Raw genomic sequence first — 20,809 nt, 5'->3', positions numbered from 1 at the left:
AAGTGGAGGGAAGAGGTGCATGCAGACAGCTCCTTTATGGCATTTGGCTGTCAAGGGGAGGAGACAGCGAAAGCCCTTGGAGGGAGAGATGGAGTCCAGTCAGGGCTGGTGCGTTTGTTTCTGTTTTTCGTTAAGATGGGAGAGGCTGGAGCTTGTTTTGCTGGTGATGGGAAGGAGTCAGGAAAGAGGGAATGGCTAGAGGCCGGTGCGGGTAGAAGAGGCAGTGGGAGGGCTAGCCCCTCTGCTGTGACCAGAAGGAATCCCGGGAACGTGACAGCAGGTGGCGGCAGCATTCAACTGGGGCTGCAGTTTTCTCACTGACCGAAGAGAGAAAGTCATCTGCTGGGCATGGGGCTGGGATATGGAAGGAGACTTGAGGCCAGCAGGAAAGGAAGACCGTACTGGAAGTGGGGGCTTCACTTCTGTCTTCAGCCAGCTTAGGCTTGGTCAGTCATCTGCCCTCAGGTGTGGTGGGGACGTGCAGATTCCCGCACATGCACGTGCATAGTCACACCTGTCCAGCTTGCACACCTGTGGGTCCGTTCCTGTACGTGCACACAAAGCGGGGATGTGTGTGCATCACACATGCACACGGGGGCCCATCCTCTTCTCCCACCCTTGTCCTTGCACAGCGTGACCTGAGTTCTTCATCACCGTTTATTGAAACCTCCCTCCCTGAAGGCTGCTTTGGGGAAAGGGATGGGAGGCAAGAAGGCAAAGGTGATTTCATCCTGGGAGCCCAGGAATGAGCCAGGAGGCCTCAGGGGGAGGGGCCTGGGACAGCAGGTAAGGGCTGGACAGAAGAGTGACGGGTCTGGGTTGCAGGGGAGTGGAGGGCAGGAGTGGGTATGGGAAGGCTGGCGGCAGACATCTGGACGGAGCTGGGCCTGGAGTGCCGGCAGTGGTGGTGGAGAAGACTCTCTCCTGGGACCGTGAACCTCCACCCCCATGGGGTCCCCAAGGAGCCCAGCGGTAGGCAGGGACCTGATGGGATCAGTCACCGGAGGGCAGGGAAAAAGGGGTTCCGTTGCCCTCAGCTGGGGGCCACTTCGGCTCCACAAGGCTGCAGAGGGATCCCTTGGGTTGCCTTCTCTTCTGTCTCCTGCTCTGGCTCCTTTGCCCGCGGGGACCTAAGGAGAGCGAGAGCGTGGGGACAAGCCCTGGGCCCAGATGTGCTTCTCCAGGGACGAACCCTGAAAGGGGGCCAGAGGCAGGGGACTGACCAGTCTTCGATGTCTTCGATCGTCTCCGGCAAGGGCCGGTTGAGGGTCTCGGGCAGGAAGAAGGCAGCGCTGCCTCCTAGCAGGGTGATGGTCCCGTAGATGATGTTAGGGATGAAGGGGTGCACGTCACCCAGGATCTTGACCAGTGGGGTCACCATGCTTCCCACGCGGGTCCACACGGTGCTTATACCCATACCTGTTTGCCTGGCGGGGGGGTTGGAGCAGGGATTAGCAGCCTCTGTGCATGCGTGGTCCCTAAAGGACGGCTCTGGGATGCCTGGGCAGGGGGCAGGAGGAAGCCACAGGCCCCGCCTGAGCCTGTGTCCTCTCGCCAGGCCCCGCCACAGCCTTAGCACCTACCGGATGACAGTGGGGTACAGCTCACTCGTGTAGAGGAAGAGGCAGCTAAAAGAGCTGGACATGCATCCCTTCCCAAACACAGCCAGCACTGTCCTCAGGATCTGTAGATCTGCCGGGGAAAGAAAATGTGGTTGGGGCTTAGGAATACCCACGTGTTCTCATCTCTTAGCAAACCTTCCCAGTCAACCTTTTCTGGACCAGGCCTTGCCACGTGCATGAGCCCCGATAATCCTTCTCACAGCCCCAGAAAGGGAAGATCTCGGGGCCTGAGGCCAGCTCTTAGGGGAGATGCTAGTAAAGTTTCAACAACGGGAAAAGCTTTGATTTGATAATAAGGACTCTGCAATTGATCTGGTTTCCCCTATTGCTTTGGCTGTTAGGAAGCTCAGATCCAGACTTAAAGCTGAGTGACAGCTCTCTGCTATTCTTAATGCTTTGCATGCTTGTGCCCTTCTGTGTTTGTATTTTTCCCTGTCTCTGATTCCCTATTCTCGTTTATGTATTTTTCCCTATCTTTCTGTCGTAAAATACCTCAAATCCCTTTGGAAGTTTTTTGGGGTATCAATGAAGAAGCATCCCTATAAAATTAAAGTGGCTTTTTCAAAGACATGTTAGAATAAATTGTGAGTCTTTCTTGAGCCCTGGGCTATTCTGTTTCCCCATCCCAGCTCATCCTCTGCCGTGATGTCACCCACAACATGCCCAGTCCCAAAATAATCCCCCACGCTGTCTGGACACCATCATGCTTTGCCCGGCCTAAGTTAAATCGGAAAAGGAGCTTCGGTATCATCTCGTCCAACCGAGTTTTGTTCTAGATGAGAGGCCCGAGATCCAGAGAATGCAGGGACTTGCTCAAGGTAACACAGTCAATGAGAGGCAGAGCCAGCCTGCCTGGGGTCCTCGGCACCCCACTTCCCAGCGTGTGGTGGCCTGCGATGCCATAGACGTGTTGGCTGGCGGGCTTCATCCCCCTTCCAGAAGGTTCCCAAGCAGTCTTGGTCTCTCACCCGAGGGCACAAAGGTGAGAGCTAAGATGGCCCCTCCTCCCAGGAGCAGGGCAGCAGCTTCCGTGGTACGCCGACCCAGGTAGCTCATGGAGAGGATGGTGATGAACTTGGCCGGGATATCCACCCCGCCAAAGATGACTTGGAGGATGTAGATGTTGACTCCTAATTCTTCCACGCCCATGGCCAGACTGTAGTAGGCAAAACCGGTGGAAAACCTGAGGAGCAGAGAGGGACTGGTCAGCCCCTTGCCAGTGAGCTGGAGCCTCTCCCCATACTGGACATTGGCTCACCAGGGGAAGGAATGGTTTCATTTCTTGGGCCAATTTAACCCAACCGGTAAGGGATGCCATTTGGAGACCGTGTCTGGGCTCAATGAGAAAGTGTTGTGATTGATTGGTTATGTCTGACACGGGCACAGGTCTGGAATATGGTGGCACAGGTGCCACGTAACCGACCCCAGAGAACATCAGAACTAGAAGGCATCTCAGAGACCCAAGGAGGCAGAAAATGAGCTCTCAGGAATTGCCTGACTAGGAGTTTAACCTTCAGAAAATGAGAGGTAGAAATCAAGCTGTCCACATGGGTCAGATGTAACTAGTTCTTTTGTTTTTCCTTAAATAAAAACAAACAAACAAACTTGCGATATGATTCACACAAAATCCATTCTTTTTAAGTGTAAATTCTGGGGTTTTCAGTATATTGATGAAGTTTCCACTACTTAGTTTTAGAACACTTTCTCTCTATCTTGAAGAATCTTGTGTTATAGTAACATGTGTACAACTCAAAATTTCCCTTTTGAAGGGCTCCTGGACAAACTGGATCCTAGTCACAGGGAGGTGGCCGTGACACAGAAGGACCCCAGAAGGGTCAAAGTTCACAAAAGGGGCATTGAAGGAGCTGTGGAATGTCGGCCAGAAGAGAAGACCAGGAGAAACACAATTTCTGGCTTCAGGTCTGAAACCCTGAGAGGCCAGCTTTGCTCCGTAGAGTCCAAGGGTGAGAGTTGGACCAGTGGGGGACAGTGACAGAGAAACTGTCGTGGCGGGGGTGTGAGCTGGTGAAGGGGTTTGAAGCCTGTGCCCAGTGGGGTGTGGGGGGGTGGGTATGACCTCAGAAGGCAGCAGGTCCTGATGGCTGGGTCTGCAGGCAGGGATGCAGGGGATTTCTGGGGTTGGGGCTGGGTTGCAAGATTCCCCTTGCAGGCTCCCTAAAGCCATGCCTCCTGGGATGCCTGCTGGAGGTCTCGTCCATCACCTCTGCCTTGGCAGAGGTACAGGTGTGTGGTCAAGAGCGGGTGGTGGGTTACCAGGCCAGGGAAAGGCAGAAGGTCACACGGCGCAGAACGGGTGTCCGGAACAGGTCAGCCATGCTGTACTTGACCTTGGCCAAGGAAAGCTCCTTCTGCAGGTTGAATTTGAGCTCCTTGGGGCAGAGGAGGGGGAGGGGTGCTGTCAGTGACCAGCTGGTGAACAAGGGAGGGCGGTGCAGGCCTGGGGCCTCCCCAGGAGATTGCTTAGGGGATCAGACGCGATGTAGACTTGTACCAGAAGGGGAAACAGAGGCCCGTGGAGGGGACAGCCCAAGAGGACAACTCAGGAGGCCCCTACCTCCACGGTGAGCTTTTTTCCCTCCTCCTTCTTGCCGTTGATGACAGCCACCCGCTGGAGTATTTGCAGAGCTTTCAAGGACTTTCCAGATAGGACCAGCCAGCGTACGGACTCTGTCATCCACCTGGGGGCCCAGAGTCAAGTCACAGTGCCTCCTTCCCACCCCAGAACCCCCTTGGAGAGGCTGGGAGAACATCAACAGCCAGCACCAAGGAGTAAGAGGGCCAGAAACCCGAGCTGCCTTTACTGCAGATTTTCTGGGATTTAAGCATGGCCAAACTTTGCACCTGGGCTGCTTGCTGCTGGCACAAATTCCAGCGTTCTCTTCTTTTCCTTCCAGAAGAGGCCTCCTTCTAACCCCCCACTTTGGCTGCTTGTTGTCTTTGGGCGGCTTCCTTAGCTAGGAGTCCTGGGCCCTTGGCCAAGGCAGGTGGGATCTGAGGCTTGGTCGAGGTTGGACTGCTTGAGGGTCCTGCACACCCGCCTCCCCCAGCCTTCCTGGGGCCATAGTCCCAGCCTCTGTGGTGCAGAAGGAGCAGGGCTGGGGTGGCTTGGGAGAGGGGCCTGAGGCCAAGGTGAGGATTGGGGCCTCACCTATGGCACAGGTTTGAGGACCCTTTGACTCTTCCTGCAAAGGACAGACTTGGCAGGGTTGGGGACACAGGATGGGGTGTTCTCAGTTCTCTTGGGATTGGAAAGTGGGCAGCCAGCCCATCTCCCCTCTGGCCCCCTGCAGCGGGGCTACACTGTTGGAGTTGGCCCAGCCTGAGCAGATGCCCAGGGTTATCAGGCAGAGTGGAATGGAGCAGGCAGCCGTGTGGGGCCCCTCCAAGGTGGGGTCAGCTCCAGCCTGCCCCCTGTAGGTACCCAGGACCTGGCTCCTGGGAGGCCTTCAGGGGTGGTGGACGCTGGTCACCTGGCCTCAGGCCACTGTCCCCAGCTGATGGCGGCAGCTTCCTGGACCTACCGTTCCCTACCCTCCCAGCCTGGGACACTCGGATTTGACCCTGCCATCTTCTGAGCCTGCTGTCATCAAGATTATCACCAAGTTTATCAGTGGCCTCCTCCCAGCACCACACCAGGACATGGAGTCCATCCTCCTTTCCCTGAGAATAACAACAGTAGTGGCTTCCAATTAGCAAGTCGCCCTGTGTCACCAGACACGCAGGACCCTGGGCGACCCACGCTGTTTTCTCCATTCTACCTAGAACATTCTTGACGCTCAGAAAGGGTGAGACTTGTCCAAAGCTCTGAGCTCTGGACCGCACACCAGGGCCACCCACTCTCCTCTCACCTCCTAATTCTGGCAGCAATTCTGTGCTCTCAGCCTGTCTCACCCTCTCACCCTCAAGTCCAAGTGTCTAGTCTCACGTCCAAGCTGAAGTCCCATCCCAATTCTATCTTTTTTCTGTGGTAATTTGGGGAACCATTTTGCATCTCTGAGCCTCGCCTTCTTCACCTGTACAATGGGGATAGGAATGTCCCCTTCACACAGAAATGCTACGAGTTGCAGAGACAATGGAGGTCGAGACCCCCCCCAGGGCTCTGCACATCTCAAGTGCTCTGTGCAAGGTTTCCTGTTCTTTGGCTCCTACGAACCTTCCGGAGACTCACCTTCTGTCTCCAGTGTCTCCTCAGGTTTAAGATGTTGAAGATAATGGGGACCCAGTTTCCTCTGTCCCACTCCCAGGCTCTGACCCCGGCTCCTCAATCCTCCCAAGCTCCCAGATGGGCTTCTCGTTGAGCGTTCCTTTCCCCTTTCATCTCCAATCCAGAAGTCCCCACTTTCTGGGAACTCTTCCTTCGCAATGTCTCTGGGACGTGACCTCCTGCTGGTACAACCCCCTCCCTCAAGCCCCTGCTCCCCACTCCTCATCTCACCCACTTGGGTCTGGCCTTCTGAGCTACGATTTCACAATCGAACGTCTTGGTCAAGGCTTTGACTGTCACAGTCTCCTTCAGTGGCTTCCTTAGCTTCCCAACTCATTCCCCGCCCTCAGCCACGGGCAGCCAATCAGTGCAGCCCACCCCCCACTCCGACACCTGCTCCGTCTTGCAGCATGCATGCGCTCCTGCAATCCCTTCTCTCTGGGGTGTCCTTCCCTGGCCCTGGGGTGGGGCTGGGGTGCCTGGGGACCCTGGTCAGGCATGGCTCCCCTTTGTTTGACCCTGGTGGGCCTGAGCAGGGAGGCGGGGAGGTGGGGGGCTGGGTGTCACATACCAGGACCACAGGAAGCAGACAAAGTAGGGAACGGACACAGTTAACTGCAGCCTGCGCCACTGGGGGACAGCGTAGGCCAGGCCGGGCAGGATGAACTGGCCGATGGTGTAGCAGTAGCCAAGGAACGTGGACGAAATGGCCCGCATCCGGGTGGGCATCCACTCGATATCTGCAGGGAGGGGCCCAAGCACCGGCTGAGTGCCCCAATTCGTGCAGGGGACATCGGCGCCTGCCTCTCAGGGAGGGGTTTGGGTGGGTGGGGTCAACTCAACTTGGTCCTGCTAGCAAGGGCTCACTGTCCCCATTTTATCGACGCAGTGACTGAGGTTCAAGGAGGCAGGATTCGAACCCAGCTCTGCCTCCCTAGCCCCCCGGGCTTGACCACTGCCTCCCCACTGCCTTCAGTGGCGATAAGAACCCAGCATGTGGGTATGAGCCCAAGGAGGGCACCCACCCTGCAGGACACCCGGCCCGGGCCGTCCCATGTTGACAGCTGCTCTGATGAACCTTGCCCCAGCATCTCTGTGCAGAGGGCAGTCTCTGAGGTCCAGCGAGGGGCAGCCCCTTGACCAAGGCCCCTGGGGAGCCTGGGCTCCAGCCAAGCCCAGAAGCTCCCCACTCTCTCCATTCCGGGCGGTGCTCCCCAAAACCCTCTCCCGGCCCCTCCACGAGGCTCACTCAAAATGATGGTGCTTAGGATGATGCCCGAAATGCCGCAGCCGGACAGGAAACGGAAGGCCATGTAAGTGGGCATGAACGGGCTGAAGGCTGCCCCGGAGCCACTGGCGGCCAGCAGCAAGTAACCCCAGGTCAGGATGGGCTTGCGGCCAAACCTGCAGCTCGAAGGAGAGGAGGGGCCGGGTCAGCTGCCAAGGCCGGTGACTCTGCAGGCTCTGGGGTGAAGGGCCAGACTCCCCACCTCCCAGTGGCAGAGCTCTGCTGGTAATTGCTATTTTGCAACAAGTTTGTAATTAGAAGTTTGGGTTAATGAGTAATGCTCTCCGCCTTCACCCCCAGTTCAGCTGTCTGAGCAGGGGTCAAAGGATTAGGCCGCTCTGAGCAGCCACTAGGCTGCATCAGGAGACCCCGAGATTTCCCTCCCTGGGGCTGGGGCGGTTGGAGGTCTCAAGTTGCAAAGGGTTCAGGGTAAAGAGAAGGCTGTGCCCCCGGACAGGGACTACAGAGAGAGAGGACCATTCCTCCCGCCTCCCCCAGAGCTTTGCCTCTCCAAAGGAGCACACAGGGTCGACTCGCTGGATTGTATTCTCTTCTTGGGGGACCCCAGCCCCTCACCTGTCAGACAGGCCCCCGAGCACGATTCCTCCAATCAGTATGCCCGCCATGAAGACAGACTGGGCCAATTCCTTCACTTTGTTGGATTTGCATACCAAGTCCCACTGCACAAGAGAAAAATGTCAAGCCAAATGGGCTCAGTCCACCCCAGCACTCTTACCCAAACTCAGTCTGTGCTCCCCCATTCCCCAGGCTCACCCACTCTCCCAGCACCCTCATTTACTTCCCTAAGCCTGGGTCCCTACTTCCTAAGTGCCATTTCCCCTTTCAGCCCCGCCCGGGGTTCCTTGTGTCTGCCTGTAGCCCTTTGGGTCCCTCACCATGGTTTGCAAAGAGAAGAACCCTCAACCATGCGTGGGCTGCCACTTGGCTTCCAGTCTGCTCAGCAGTCATATTTCTCGATCTCCTGCCTTGTCACCTCCAAGCTTGCCTCCCGTCCCTGTGACTCCCCTTACATGTCCAAGGCCAGTCCCTTCACCTGCATCTTTGACTCCCCTCTCTCCTCCAAGGAGATATTACTTTATTGTCACTACCCCATCTTCAGACTCCCTCACTCTCTCCTGACTTCTCCCCATCAGCATTTGCATGGACCCTGATCTGTATATCTTGAAATGCATCTTTCTGTCCCCCATCTGCTCGATTTCTCCCTTCCCTTCAAAGCCAAGTCTCCTGAATGAATATCTACACTTGCCATCACCACATCCTCATTTCCACTTGTTTCTACTTCCCTCTACTCCAGCTTCTGCCCCCACTGCCCCACTGAGACTGGGCTCCCCCCAACCACTGATGAGTTCTATTTTACTAAACCCAATGGAACCTGCTGTGGCCTGGTCCGACTTGAACTTTTAGCCTCTTTGACACTGCTGACACTCCCTCTGCCAGGTTTTCTCCCACCACTTCACCGGTCCTCCTTTTCCTCCGTGGGTTTCTTTCCCTTTTCCTGTCCCTTCAAGTTCCCTCAAGGCTCTCCCTGGAGCCTCCTTTCTCTGTTTCTACTTTCCCCAGGCAACTCTATCTATGGCTTCAATGACTGTCTTATGAGGAAGACTCCAAAGCTCTATCCAGCCCAGCCTCTCTTCTAGCCTGGAGACCAGTGTATCCAGCTGCCAACTTGAAAACTCCATCTGGATGATGTCACAAGACTCATCAGTCCCTTCCTCAGGAGTTTCCTGTTTCAGTGACCAGTGGTGCTCTCTTCATTCCTCCCCATCTCTCCCATTCCACCATCATACCACCCGCTGGTTTCTAACTCTTTTTGATATTTCTCGAACCTGGGCTTCTCTTTCTATTTCCACTACTGCTGCCTTAGTATAGACCTTACCCATCTTGCACTTAGATTGATAAAAATAAATAATAAAAAGCGAATATTTATCCAGGGCTTATTATATGCCAGGCACTGGTCCAAGCACTTTTCATGCCTTAAACTTTTTAAATTCTCACAATGGCCTTATGATGTAGTTGCCATCATTTCCATTTTAGAGGAGGAAACTGAGGGCCAGAGTGGACCACTGTCACCACTTTCTGACTGGTCTCCCAGTCTTCATAACTGGTCTCCTAGTCTTCATTTTGTCTCATCCCTTCCTATCCATTCTTTCCATGAGGACATGAATTGCTACCCAAGACACTGCTCAAATCAGGTTCCTCTCTTGTTGAAAGCATTCGCTGGTAAAGATAAAGCTCTGCCCCCTGCTTATCCATCTGGCCTAATCTGTTGCTAATCCTCAACGAGCACCTTTTGCTCCAGCCAGCCTGAATTTCTTGGATAAGGAATTGGACATTTTTATTCTTTAGAAATGCCCTACAGGATTTTGTTTTGGGGGAGTAAACCAATGTCAGGGAAGAACTTGGGGAGCTCTTTCCATTTTCCTCTGCTGAAAATGGGGGTGGATGAAGCCCCCAGGTCTCCTAGAGATTTCAGAGTAGTCCTGCATGGCCAGTTAGCCTTGGTGGTCCCTTTTGGCTGGGATGGAAACCTGCCACAGTATGTGTGTAGGGAGCAGGAGAAGGGAAAAGGGTAAAGAAGGAAATGAAAGGACTATGTCAGTGGACATCTAGAGGAGACTTCTGGTACTTTGTGGAATGTGCTACAAAGTGCCCTTTAGGAGAAATCTAAAAGACCTACTGTCCATCTAAATTCATTTGTCCCTTCTTGCATTGTAAGTAAGAGCACACTTCCCAGCTGATCCTGTAGCTGGGTAGGGCCATGTGGTTCTAGACAATGAAATGTGAGTGCCAGAGAGGGAATTCCTGGGCCAGACTTGCACACCTTTTCGCTTCCCATTGGCTGTAACGGCCACAACTAGAAAGCTCTGGAAGCCACATGTTGAAGATGGCAGACTATAGTCTGTCTGGATCCACCTACCAGCTTGAAACGCTCCCCTTGGAACTGTTTCATAAGAAAGAGAAACGCTGCTATGTTCTTTCACCAAGAATTACTTTTGGCTCTTTTGTTATGGCAGCCTATCCTATCCTAAGACATCCCACAAGAGGTTGCGAATGAAAATCTGATTTTTCTCCCAACCTCCATGAACATATAGCAGCATATTACAGCAGAGTGCTTGATCATGACAGGCAAAGTCAGACCTCCTTGGGTAAATTTATGGTTCCTGCTTTGCTTCACTGTCTGAGACCAGAGGTCTTGGTTCCTATCTGGGACTCCCGGTTGCTTAGGTTTTTGGGTAACTGTCACAAGCCAGTTTCAACCAGAAAATGGATCAGTTCACAAGAAATACCATTCCTGGGATGGATCTTGAGTAAAGTTTAGAACATGCCCAAATCCTTGCAAAGGTTCCAGCAGGATCCACTTTCATTATACCCCTCTTACCTCTCTTCTCTTACCTGCTACTACTCTCACCCTTGCATACTCCACTCTAGTTGCATAGCTCTCCTTGCCATTTGTGCTGGTTTGAAACTATTATATTCCCCAGAAAAGCCATGTTCTTCTAATCCAATCTTGAGGGGGCAGACCTATTGTTTGGGTGGGGTCTTTTGATTAGATTGTTTCCATGGAGATGTGGCACCACCCATCCAAGGAGAGTCTTCATCCCTTTACGGGAGTCCTCTATGAAGAGAATAAAAAGCAGAAAACATAGAGAGAGCTCAAAGCTGACACAGCAGAGAGATGAAACCAAGACACAGAAGCTTGGAGATGCCAAGTTAAGAGTCAAAAGCCAGAATTTGCCTTGGAGAAGCTAAATGAGGACCCACAGCTGCTTAGAGAGAAAGCCACTGGAATCAGAAGCTGAAGGCAATGGAACCAGAGTAAGGACAAGCAAATACCAGCCATGTGCCTTCCCAGCTGACAGAGGTATCCAAAATGCCAGCGGCCTGTCTCTAGAGGCAAGGTTTCTTTCCCTGAATGCTTTTGTTTGGACACTTAACTTTCATGGCCTTAGAACTGTAAATTTGTAACTTAATAAATCCCTTTTTTAAAAAGCCAATCCATTTCTGATATGTTGCATTCCGGTAGCTTTAGCCAACAGAAACACCATTCTTCAGACATGCCAGGCATACTCCTACCTCTAAGTCTTTGCATGGGCTAGTCTTTTTTTTTTTTTTTCTGGAATGTTCTTCCCCCAAAGAGTCTTTTGGCTTGCTCTCTCACCTCCTTCAGATGATATTTTCTAAAGGAGATCTCCTTTGACCACCCTATTTAAAATTGCAACCCCCCAGCAGTCTCCACCCCTCACTCTATTTTTTCTATGCAGCTTCAACCATCAGGCATACCGCATATTTTTTCTTTGTTTATTTTATTTACTATAGGTTTATCCCTCAAGAATGTAAGCTTGATGACGGCAAAGCTTTTGGTCTGTTTTGTTCACTGCTGTAATTTCAGCGCCTAGAATTTTGCCTGACATATAGTAGGCATTCAGTAAAGATTTGTGGTATTGAGTAAGTGAACATTCTACAGAAAAAGTAGAGGGATGGAGAGCCATAGAGCTTAAAGACATGCCGATATCTAAATGAGAGCTGATAGCTTCAAATGCTTATGTGTGAGATTGCCTCACTCCATAGGATGAGTCCATCAGTATGGAGTGTTTGTGCTGTCTATACCAAATGCATACATCAGTCACAAGGAGAGAACTGCTTTGCTTTAACAAAGAAAAATTGTCTACCAGGGGATGGTAAAATAAGGCTTAGAGGCTCAGAAAGAAGAACAGATTTACGGCTTGATATTGAAAAAATATTAAACTTCAACTGCATTCTAAGTTGCTGCCAGAGATGTCACAGCTAATGAAGCTCATCAGAGCTGGTGAGAAAAATGCAACCCCACAGTTGCCCTTCAGCTTAACACAGATGGGGAGAGCTCAGACCTGAGATGCTGGGTGATTCTGGGGTGTCTGACATGCCTGCTGGTTGGATGGGTGATTATGGAAAAGGGGGCTGGGAAGAGAAGAGCAGGGCTGCACAAGGGAACCATGTGAAGAGAGGATGGGAGAGATTTGTAAAGGCCTTCCAGGACTTTGGGGGAGAGTGGAAGATATTTACAGAGAATTTTGGCATGCTTTCTGTATAGTTAGCTGTGCAAAACTCCTAAGAAGACTCCGTTAAGAAAATCTCTAGCAGAAGCCTGGATTATTCTCCAAGGTGTGGAAAGTTAGATTTCCTTTGGCTGGGCCATGTGGGGTCCTAGGACCCACTGATTTATTTTTATTATTATCGTTTCATATGCTGTATGGTGGGGGTCACATTTCATTCTTTTTCCATGTGACTACCTGGTTATTGCAGCACCATTACTTGGATTTATTTTTGCCGGGGAGGTGAGGAGTGCATGGGCCGAGAATTGAACCTGGGTCTCCTGCATGGCAGATGAGAATTTTACCACCGAACTATGCTTGCATCCCACTCCCTCGCCCGAATTTAATTGGCTACCCTAGGTATTCTCGAAAAGCTCTTTCTTTCTTCTTTGCTTTTGTATTTGTGAACTCCGTATTCTAGTAACGTCCTTCGAAACTCAGATTTTCTGAGTGCCAGGCACGCAGGTGATCAGCAAGTTTGTGTAATGAACAAATGACTGAAAAGCACCTCCAGACTTGCAGTCTGGGTTGGGGTCCCCTATTTCTTCATCCAGACTCTGCACCCTGTTGTCACCTCTACTAGGGCACCAATTGCGCAGTAGCCTAGCTGCTTATTTACTTATCCTTCTCTCTCCTATTCTGCAACCTCACTGAGGGCAGAGACCATCTTTTGGACTGTTTATCCCTAGCAGCTCACAGAATAGTTGTACATGGCAAACGTTAATATTTGCTCATTGAATAATTAATGAGTGATCAGGGTTGGGTAATTACCCTCGTTTCCCTGATGGGGCTCAGAGAGGAAAAGTTAACTCGCAGATAACTGAAAGGAGGTGAATAGTCACTCAGTTGCCTGGTACTTCTCTCTGACCCTTGGCATGGCACCAGCTGACCTCAGCCCATCTAGCTTATGGCCACCACATACTCTTCTTGCATCCTGTCTTCTAAGCTAATGCAGTTGGGCTCCCTTTTGCTTTCTTGGCGTGTTCACCGAGCCCCTGAGTAGCTGGTGGTTCTAGAAGGCAGGGACCGGCAGCTCATTATCCTGTCCTCCTGCCTGGGCTAAGATACCAGAGAGAGGTTAGGGAAGAGAGAAAGGAACTACTAACCCACGAGAAAGCTTTAATCTTGTAAATAAACACCTTAGGAAGCAGGCAGTACTCCCATTTTACAGATTAACAACCTGAGGCTCAGACAGTTAGTGACTTGTCCATGAAGAGCTGGGTTCACTTCAAGGCAGAGACCCAAACCGAGGCCTGCTGGAGCCCCCCCGGCCGGGACTTATGACCCTGGCTTCCTTTTTTTTTTTTTAAAAAAAAAAACACATGGGCAGACACCAGGAATTGAACCCGGGTCCTCTGACATGGCAAGCAAGCACTCTGTCTGCTAAGCCACCATGGCCCACCCTGTCCCTGGGTTCCTGATGGCATATTGTGTGCTTGGCTGAGCTCCTGGCCAGTGGAAGGAGTGAGCAAAGCTGGGAGCTGTTGAAGATGGGCTGGAATTGTGGTGGAGGGGGCCGGCTGAGGCCAGAGCCAGGGGGCCCTGTCTGATACTAGGTCCAAAGGGTGAGGTGAGGACAGGCTCGGGAGAAGGAGGAGCAGCGAAGTCAGAGGCCAGGAGGCCTCTTAGAGGGAAGGCGGGCTGGGAAAGGCCAGGATGTGTCATTCATGGCACATTCATGGCAAGTCCATGATCAACAGGATGGGAGCCCCGCTGTGTGTGGGGGTGTGTGTGTGTGGGGGGGTCAGTGGGAAAGGGGGGCACTGATTCTGTTAATGGTCCCCCCCCACCATGGCCCCTCCTCTCTGTTCCCAGAACAAGGACAAAGAAACAGCCTGTCTGAGCGAGGGGAACTTCTGGCGCCAGGTCAGAACTTTAGGGAGAATTGCTGCAACCCCTGGGCACTCCCAGGTCCTGGATAGAACATATGCAAAGGCTTAAGACAAGGGCCAGAGAGAATGTGCCAGGTACCCTGGGAGAGTCAAAAGGACATGAGTCTCCAGCTCTGCCGCTTAGAGGCTGTGTGTTTCTGGGCTAACCTCTCTGGGCGTGGTCTCCTCATCTGTAGTGTGGGGATAATCCTGGTACCTCCTTCTTGGGATCGTAAATGACATAAGGAGGGAAGAGCCCCCCAGTACTGTGCCTGGCAAATAAGTGGCACTCGATCAATGATAGCTGTTTTAATTGTCACAGGTCATTGTAAGGTCATGCAATGCAAAAGAAAGGTCCTGCGTTCTGAAGTCGGGAGCCCTGCAAAAGCCTGGCTTTTCTATCTTTGCTGCAAAAGCCACCTTCTCAAGTGCAGCCCAGTCCATGCTTCTGTAAAACAAAGATGCCAATGCCTGATTCTCAGATGAGGAGTGGAAAGCATCAGTCCAGGGACCTTGCGTCCAGCAGGTGCTTACTGAGTGAGCTACGGGTCATTGAGGGCCCCCAGGACAGCCTCAGACCACTCCTGCCCACAGGATCAGGGGGTCCTAGGAAGGCTGGGCTGGCCAAGTGGCTGGGGAAGGGCTATCAGTTCATCCAGAGCTCATTGTTTCTCAGCCAGGAGTCAGTTGGCACCTAGGAACTGGGGGAAGGGATGGAGATGGGAGGATGTGCCCAGGGCAGGGCTGAGGGTGGGCAAGCGGGGATGGGAAGCAGGAGTGGAGCTGGGGACCAAGAGATGGACAAGCAATCTGGGAGCTGGAATGGGGGTGGGGGAGGTCAGAGGTGACTGGCCAGGGACTTGGCCACCGGGCAGGCTCTCTGCTTCTGCAGCAGCTGACCGGTGTGGGAGAGGTTGGGCTTCCTGGAGCCCTGAAGCTGAGGTGGGGGAGCTCAAGGCCCAGGGAGGAATCCCAGGGGGCTCGAGAAGGCAGGGCCTTGCTCCTTTGTGGCCAGCTGCCTAGCCTCAGGGCTGAGGTTCAGTTACATGGGGGGCCCATGGGGCATTATGGCTCCTCTCCTGAGCCCAGGGTCTCCCCCCCCAGACCTCGCTCTCCATGCTTCCAAGACTTAAAAGAAAGACCTTTGTTTTCTCTTAATGTCCCAGTAAAGCTCCTTTTGAAAATTCCAACCTTGTCTCTGCTGAACGGAGAGAGAGGAATGTGTGATCGCCCCTGCCAGGAAAGCTTAGGGGATCAGAAGTGGGAGGGGACCTCCCCCTTGCTCCTGGTGAGACCCTAGGCTGGGTTTGCTCAGGACGCTAGCTCAGAGCTGCGCCCCTCATCTCCCCCCCCCACCCCATGATATAGATTCCTTATTATCCTCAGTCTACAGATGCGGGACCCAAAGGAGGAAGGGGGGGGGTGCGTGTGTGCACAACTCAGCAGGCCACTGGCGGTGGGGGTGCAGCTGGGGTTTGCATTCACCCCTGTCTCTTTCTCAGGTTTGGTGAGGTGGGGGTCGTGGAGGGAGGCCGAGGGAGCTGGGAAATGTGGGACATCTGACTTCCCCTTTTCACTAGAGGACCCCCCTCCTGTCCTGGTGGGGATCACTCCCTCCCCCCACCCAAGACACCCCTAGTAACGATGCTAACAGCAACCATAAGAGCAGCTGCCATCAACCGAAGGCTTTGTGGGTGCCGGGCTCTGGGCTCAGTGGCATCCTTGCACCACCCTTCCCCTTTCATCCTCACCCTCCACTTTACGGATGAAGAAACCGAGGCTTCCGGGGCTTGTGACATCCCCAGCAAATAGCCGAGTCAGGATTCGAACTCTGGCCCTCCACTCGAGTTCAGGATCCCATCGTGTCCATCTGGAAGACGGCCCATTGCCTCTGGCCCCCTTGCCAGGACCCAGCTCGTTGCCAACTGGCCCTGCCTTCCTCTCTGCCACCCTTCCCACCAGAGCCAGCACAGCCAGCCTCCTGCCTCCATGCCACCCTGAGGCCTGCCCCGGTCACGGTTCTGCCTCTGCCACCTGGGGGGACCCCACGTACCCCATCTGCCCCAAGTAGTTGGAGCATGACAGACTTGCCATGGACAGAGGGGTCTGCCCTTGGCATGGTGGTTCTAGTGCTGGCTGGGCTTGGCCCCCATGGCATCATTGGCCAGGCAGGGACCTTCCTTATGGGCTTTCACTCTTGAGAGCCCCCAGAGAACCAGAGCCTGCCAGACCCGGTCCACAGAAGGGGTGCAGTACCCTTTGGCTCCGTGAACCTCATGTTTCGCTGGGATGCAGATTTGCACTATCCCAACTGGTTGTAGGAACCCCAGGAACTCGGCTGGGAGGAATGTAAATCGACGCTTCACTGGGGTAGAGAGACCTGTAACCTTTGCTCTTGGCCAAACTCCCTGGAGCCTGAGGTCCACCCTGGAAAGGAAGCTGCTTCCAGCCATCAGCAGTGCCAGGCTCTGACTACAGGATACCTTTCGTTCAGCATTGCTTGTGATTATGGAGATGGAGAAGGCACAGGCTGGTGGGGAGAGGCAGATTTGTGAGCGGGTCAGGCCCCCCAACACCCACCTCAGAGCCCGGGGTGCACAGCCATGGGCTAAAGAGTGTAAGACTCCGAGCCCGACTGCTGGGGTTTGAATCTCGGCTCCATCATTTATGAAATATGGTGCCTTGGGCCCATGGTGCCGAGCTGACCCTCGGTTTGCTCATCTATAAAAAGGGGATACTGGAGGTATCCTAACCTCAGAGGGCTGTCGTGAGATCAGCTGAATCGATACAAGCAAAGCGCCTAGAACCAGGGTGGCACGTGGCACGCGTGCTGCCAGTTTTAATAGTGACCATCATGGAATTGCTTCCTGAGTTAATGCTTCATTGATGCACAGTTTCTGTTTGGGGTGGTGGAAAAGTTTTGGCAATCGGTGGTGGTGATGGTGACATAACATTGCGAATACGATTAATTCCACTGAACTGTATATTTGCAAGTGGTTAAAACAGGGAATTTTAGGCTGCCAGAATAAAAATTCAAAACAAACAAGCAAACATAGACCTGTCCAACAGAAACAGCGAGCCCTAATGTAAACTACGAGCTACACTAAACAGTATAATTAAATAATATTAGTTCGTTCGTTGGAACAAAAGTACCGCATTGATGCAAAGGGTTAAAAATAGGGAAAACCGGGGTCTGGCAGTCCATGGAAAAGTCTGACTTTACTCCACTATTCCCAGAGATGGCAGGTGAAAGAATCGGTGAGTAAATGAAGGGATGAATGGATGAGATGAGCCCATGGTGAGTGCGCAAGACATTTTTCAGGGTCCCTCCTCCACACTCCCTCCTACCCCAGGGCCTTTACACAAGCTGGACTTTTCCTCCTTCCCATCGGTGCTGGAGTACCCCTTGGCCAACGCTCATAACTCAGCCCCAGGTTCGCTTCTTTGGGGAATTTCCTCCACCGCTACGCACCCCCCAACCCCATCCATACATTTCTTTGTGGGGCACTTTCAATAATTGGTGTCATCCCCCCTGCCCCCCACTAGACTGTCACAGGAGCAGGGATGGTGCAATTTTCGCTTCCCCAAGCACAGCACCTGATCAGAGAATGGACCCCTCCAAAACGGCTTTGACTCTCAGAGGGTCAATAAAGGAGCCAGTTGGTCTACTTTTGCACCCAGCTCCTTCGTCTTTGCCCCATAGGGATTGCTTAACCTGCTCATGAGCGGTGCAGGGCATGGGGAGGAGTGGGGGGGGCGAGTGCAGTGGGGTGCCCCGTGGCGGGAGAGGGGCCACATACCTCTGTCACGATGGTGTCGCTTGTGCCGATGTAGACCCAGCCATCCAGGCAGGGCTCCGTGGCCCCCCGGGTGTCGTTGGGTAGGCTGGTGTTGGGCGGATCGGCGAAGCGGAGGCACCTCTCCGGCTTCCCATCCGGCCCCGTGGGGAGCACCCAGGGCTCTGCGGAGGCGTTGGGGGGCGGGTGGCAGTGGTGGGCTGGGGTGGTGGCTGTGAAGATCTGCAGGAGCTGGTGGTTGGCCAGGCCCAGGATCGGGAGGCCGAGCAGGAGCATGTGCAGACACTGGAAACGACCCATGCTGCCCACGCGGTCCAGAAGCTCCGAGAAGGTCATGGCGCCAGCCGGGGCGGGGGACGGGGCCGTCGGAGCTGCAGGCAAGGCACCGGGCCGGGAGAGGTACGCGTGCGTGGATGTGTGATGTACACGTGCGGAGGCACAAGGGTGCACGGTGAGCTCGGGCGTGTGCACCGGTGGATGCCTAAGATGCTCAGGTGTGAATGCCCACAGGTGCGTGGAATCAGACGCAGGATGGGGGTGGGTGGGGGTGGGGGAGGGGGGGAGGCACCTCTCCTGCGATATCTGTAGGTATATGTATGTGGAGGTCGGAGTGCAAGGCCCAGTTATGAGTTTGCTTGTTGTGTGTGTGTGTGCACTTGTGCATGCGAGTAGGTGTGTTGCTCAGCTAGGCTAGTCATGCATGCTGCACACATGTGGTGGGTGCAGATCTCACGGGTGGGGACCAAGCAATCCAGCCTTGGATGTTGTTGGCTATTGAGGATCAGATGGTCGGGATGGTGCTGGCAGAGCCAAGGTCCCCTCTGAGGACCAGGGGCTACCGGACAGAGCCTCCTCCCGGCTTTGGGGTGTTGCCGGCGGCAGGACTTCCACCACCCTCTCCCCCGGCCCACCCCAGTGGAAAGGGCCCACACGGGGCCCCAGAGGGTGTGAGGGGCTTGGCTAGGAAGCAGGGCCCGGCCTTGGGGGCTCCCTGAGGAGTTTCCTGGGTGCCTGGGCTTGGGCCCTGCACGCCTCCTCACCTGGTAGCTGGGCTGGGCTCCCGTGAGTTTGGTGGGCGATGTGCTCGCAGCCTCAGCTCCGTGCCGGGGTCTGGCAGCGGTTGCAATTGTGCAGCTCAGCTCCAACAAGCTGTGTTTGTGCCTCCTCCAGGGGGGCTTATATAAGGCGTAAGCTGTTCCTGAGGCTAATATTTGACTTTCTCCTGAGGATTACCGGCATCGGCAGGGACAGCCCCAGGAACCCACCCAGCCTAGCTTCTCTTCTCAAGGGCTGCCCGGCTCAGCAGAGTCCGGGGTTAGGGTCGGGGCTGAGCCTAGGGGGCTGCCGGCTGGACAGAAGGACAAGGGGCCGGGGCAGGCTCACCTAAGATCCCAGGGTCTGGGTGCTAACGTTGCTGGGATTTGGAGCTGAGACCAGCCCATGGGAGAGGCTCGGTCACAGGGGAAAGGACACCTCATGCCACCACATTCCCAGTCCAGGGCCTCCAGAGAAGACCCTCCCCCCAGACTGGCTGCCCCCGAAATGGTAGGGCACACCGAGGCAGAAAATGTCACCCACATCTGTCCTTAAGAACTCAGGCTCCTCTTCTGAACTGCTGCTTCCCTCTGGGGGACAAATGGCAGTTCCTACTGCTTTGCTTCTTTCCCTAAATATTATTATTATTACTATTTTTTGCATGGGTAGACACCGGGAATCGAACCCGGGTCTCTGGCACGGCAGGTGAAAATTCTGCCACTGAGCCACTGTTGCATTACCCAATATTATTTTCTCTTTTTTGGGGGGTGGGACTGGTGCATGGTCCAGGACTCGAACCCGGGTCTCCCGCATGGCAGGTGAGCATTCTACCACTGAACCACCCATGCATCCCCCCCCCAATATTATTTTAATTGTATAACAATGGGTGTTTGTGTCATAAAAGTTTGGGAACTACAGACAAACCAAACAGCCCAGCCAGTCTCATTGGCATTTGGATGTAACTTCTTCTAGCCCTTTCCCTATTACAGACTTAGGTCTAAGTGACGCCCCCTACCCCCACTGAACCCTCACAGGGGCTCTGCTACTATTATTCAAGCATAATAAATTAGGAAACGGAAGCACAGCAGGTTAAATAACTTGCCCAGACTCCCGCAGACAGTAAGTGGCAGCACGGCTCTATGCCCACTTGTGTTCCTTGGAACCAGCATTTTCTACTAAGCCTGCAGGACCCCCCTACTTCACTGCCTCTGCCTTAGCAAGGCCACCTGGTCTGGCCTTCAACAGTGTCCCTGCCTCCTTTTAGTTCTCTGCTTCTACCTCCAGGGACCCCTGGGAACTGCTCATCCCATCTGCTGCGGGGTGGGGGGGCGGTTGGCTGGGGAGGGGATCACCTAGGGACCCCCCCACCCCCCACTTTCGGTTGGAGGGGTGCTTCCTTCTCTGTGTTATCCAGGCTCGGCTGGGTTCCTGCCTCTGAGGTCTCCTCCAGCCCTCCCTCCCATCCCCTTCCCTGGGCGGGGTCAGCCTGTTAACCCAGGCCCAGCCCCTCCTCTCTGCTCCCCACCTGGGCCCAGCAGTAATTGATATTCTCAGAGTGGCCCGAGGCAGGGTGAAATCCGGAGACATCAAAGGAAGATTAAATTATGCGCCGAGGCAGCCAAGGGGATGTTTTAGGAAGGTTTTTCCACAATGAGGTTTGCAGCGAGCTGGGCTGCAGCCCCAGCCGCAGTCCTGCCTGCCCCTCCATTCTGGGCAAGATTCCCCGGTGAGATTTTTCTGTTCCTAATTGGGCCGGGGCTGTCCACTCTGTCCTCCCGTCCTTCTGGAATGTTGTGGAAAGGAGCATGGTGGCTCCCCGCTGAGGCTGCTGAAGTTGGGCCAGAGTATATACATGTCCAAGACGCCCAGCTCAGAGGA

At 54.0% G+C, this 20,809-nt stretch overlaps 1 protein-coding gene across 1 annotated transcript; it reads right to left on the bottom strand.

Moving 5' to 3' along the window:
* Positions 1-661: 661 nt before the first annotated feature.
* Positions 662-18,232, bottom strand: SLC22A8 (solute carrier family 22 member 8). Its single transcript, XM_077114831.1, has 10 exons — positions 17,900-18,232; positions 7,712-7,815; positions 7,097-7,251; positions 6,419-6,587; positions 4,198-4,321; positions 3,897-4,012; positions 2,591-2,805; positions 1,584-1,692; positions 1,224-1,427; positions 662-1,130 (listed from the first exon to the last, which is right to left on the bottom strand). The coding sequence occupies exons 1-10, from the start codon at positions 18,230-18,232 to the stop codon at positions 1,034-1,036; spliced, it is 1,626 nt and encodes a 541-aa protein (XP_076970946.1). The 3' UTR covers positions 662-1,033.
* Between the last annotated feature and the right edge of the window lie 2,577 nt (positions 18,233-20,809).

The sequence above is a fragment of the Tamandua tetradactyla genome, chromosome 9, assembly GCF_023851605.1.
Source record: "Tamandua tetradactyla isolate mTamTet1 chromosome 9, mTamTet1.pri, whole genome shotgun sequence".
Taxonomy (NCBI): Eukaryota; Metazoa; Chordata; class Mammalia; order Pilosa; family Myrmecophagidae; genus Tamandua; species Tamandua tetradactyla.
The sequence above is the reverse complement of the archived record's forward strand: the minus strand, read 5'-3'. Positions and strand labels throughout refer to the sequence as shown.

Excerpts from the sequence above, each read along its gene's own strand:
- SLC22A8 (XM_077114831.1), bottom strand. The coding sequence starts at position 18,232 with ATGACCTTCTCGGAGCTTCTGGACCGCGTGGGCAGCATGGGTCGTTTC. Across the intron at positions 7,252-7,711 it reads CTCGGGGGCCTGTCTGACAG|GTTTGGCCGCAAGCCCATCC; the intron begins GTGAGGGGCTGG and ends TTCGAGCTGCAG. Across the intron at positions 4,013-4,197 it reads GAAAAAAGCTCACCGTGGAG|GAGCTCAAATTCAACCTGCA; the intron begins GTAGGGGCCTCC and ends CTCTGCCCCAAG.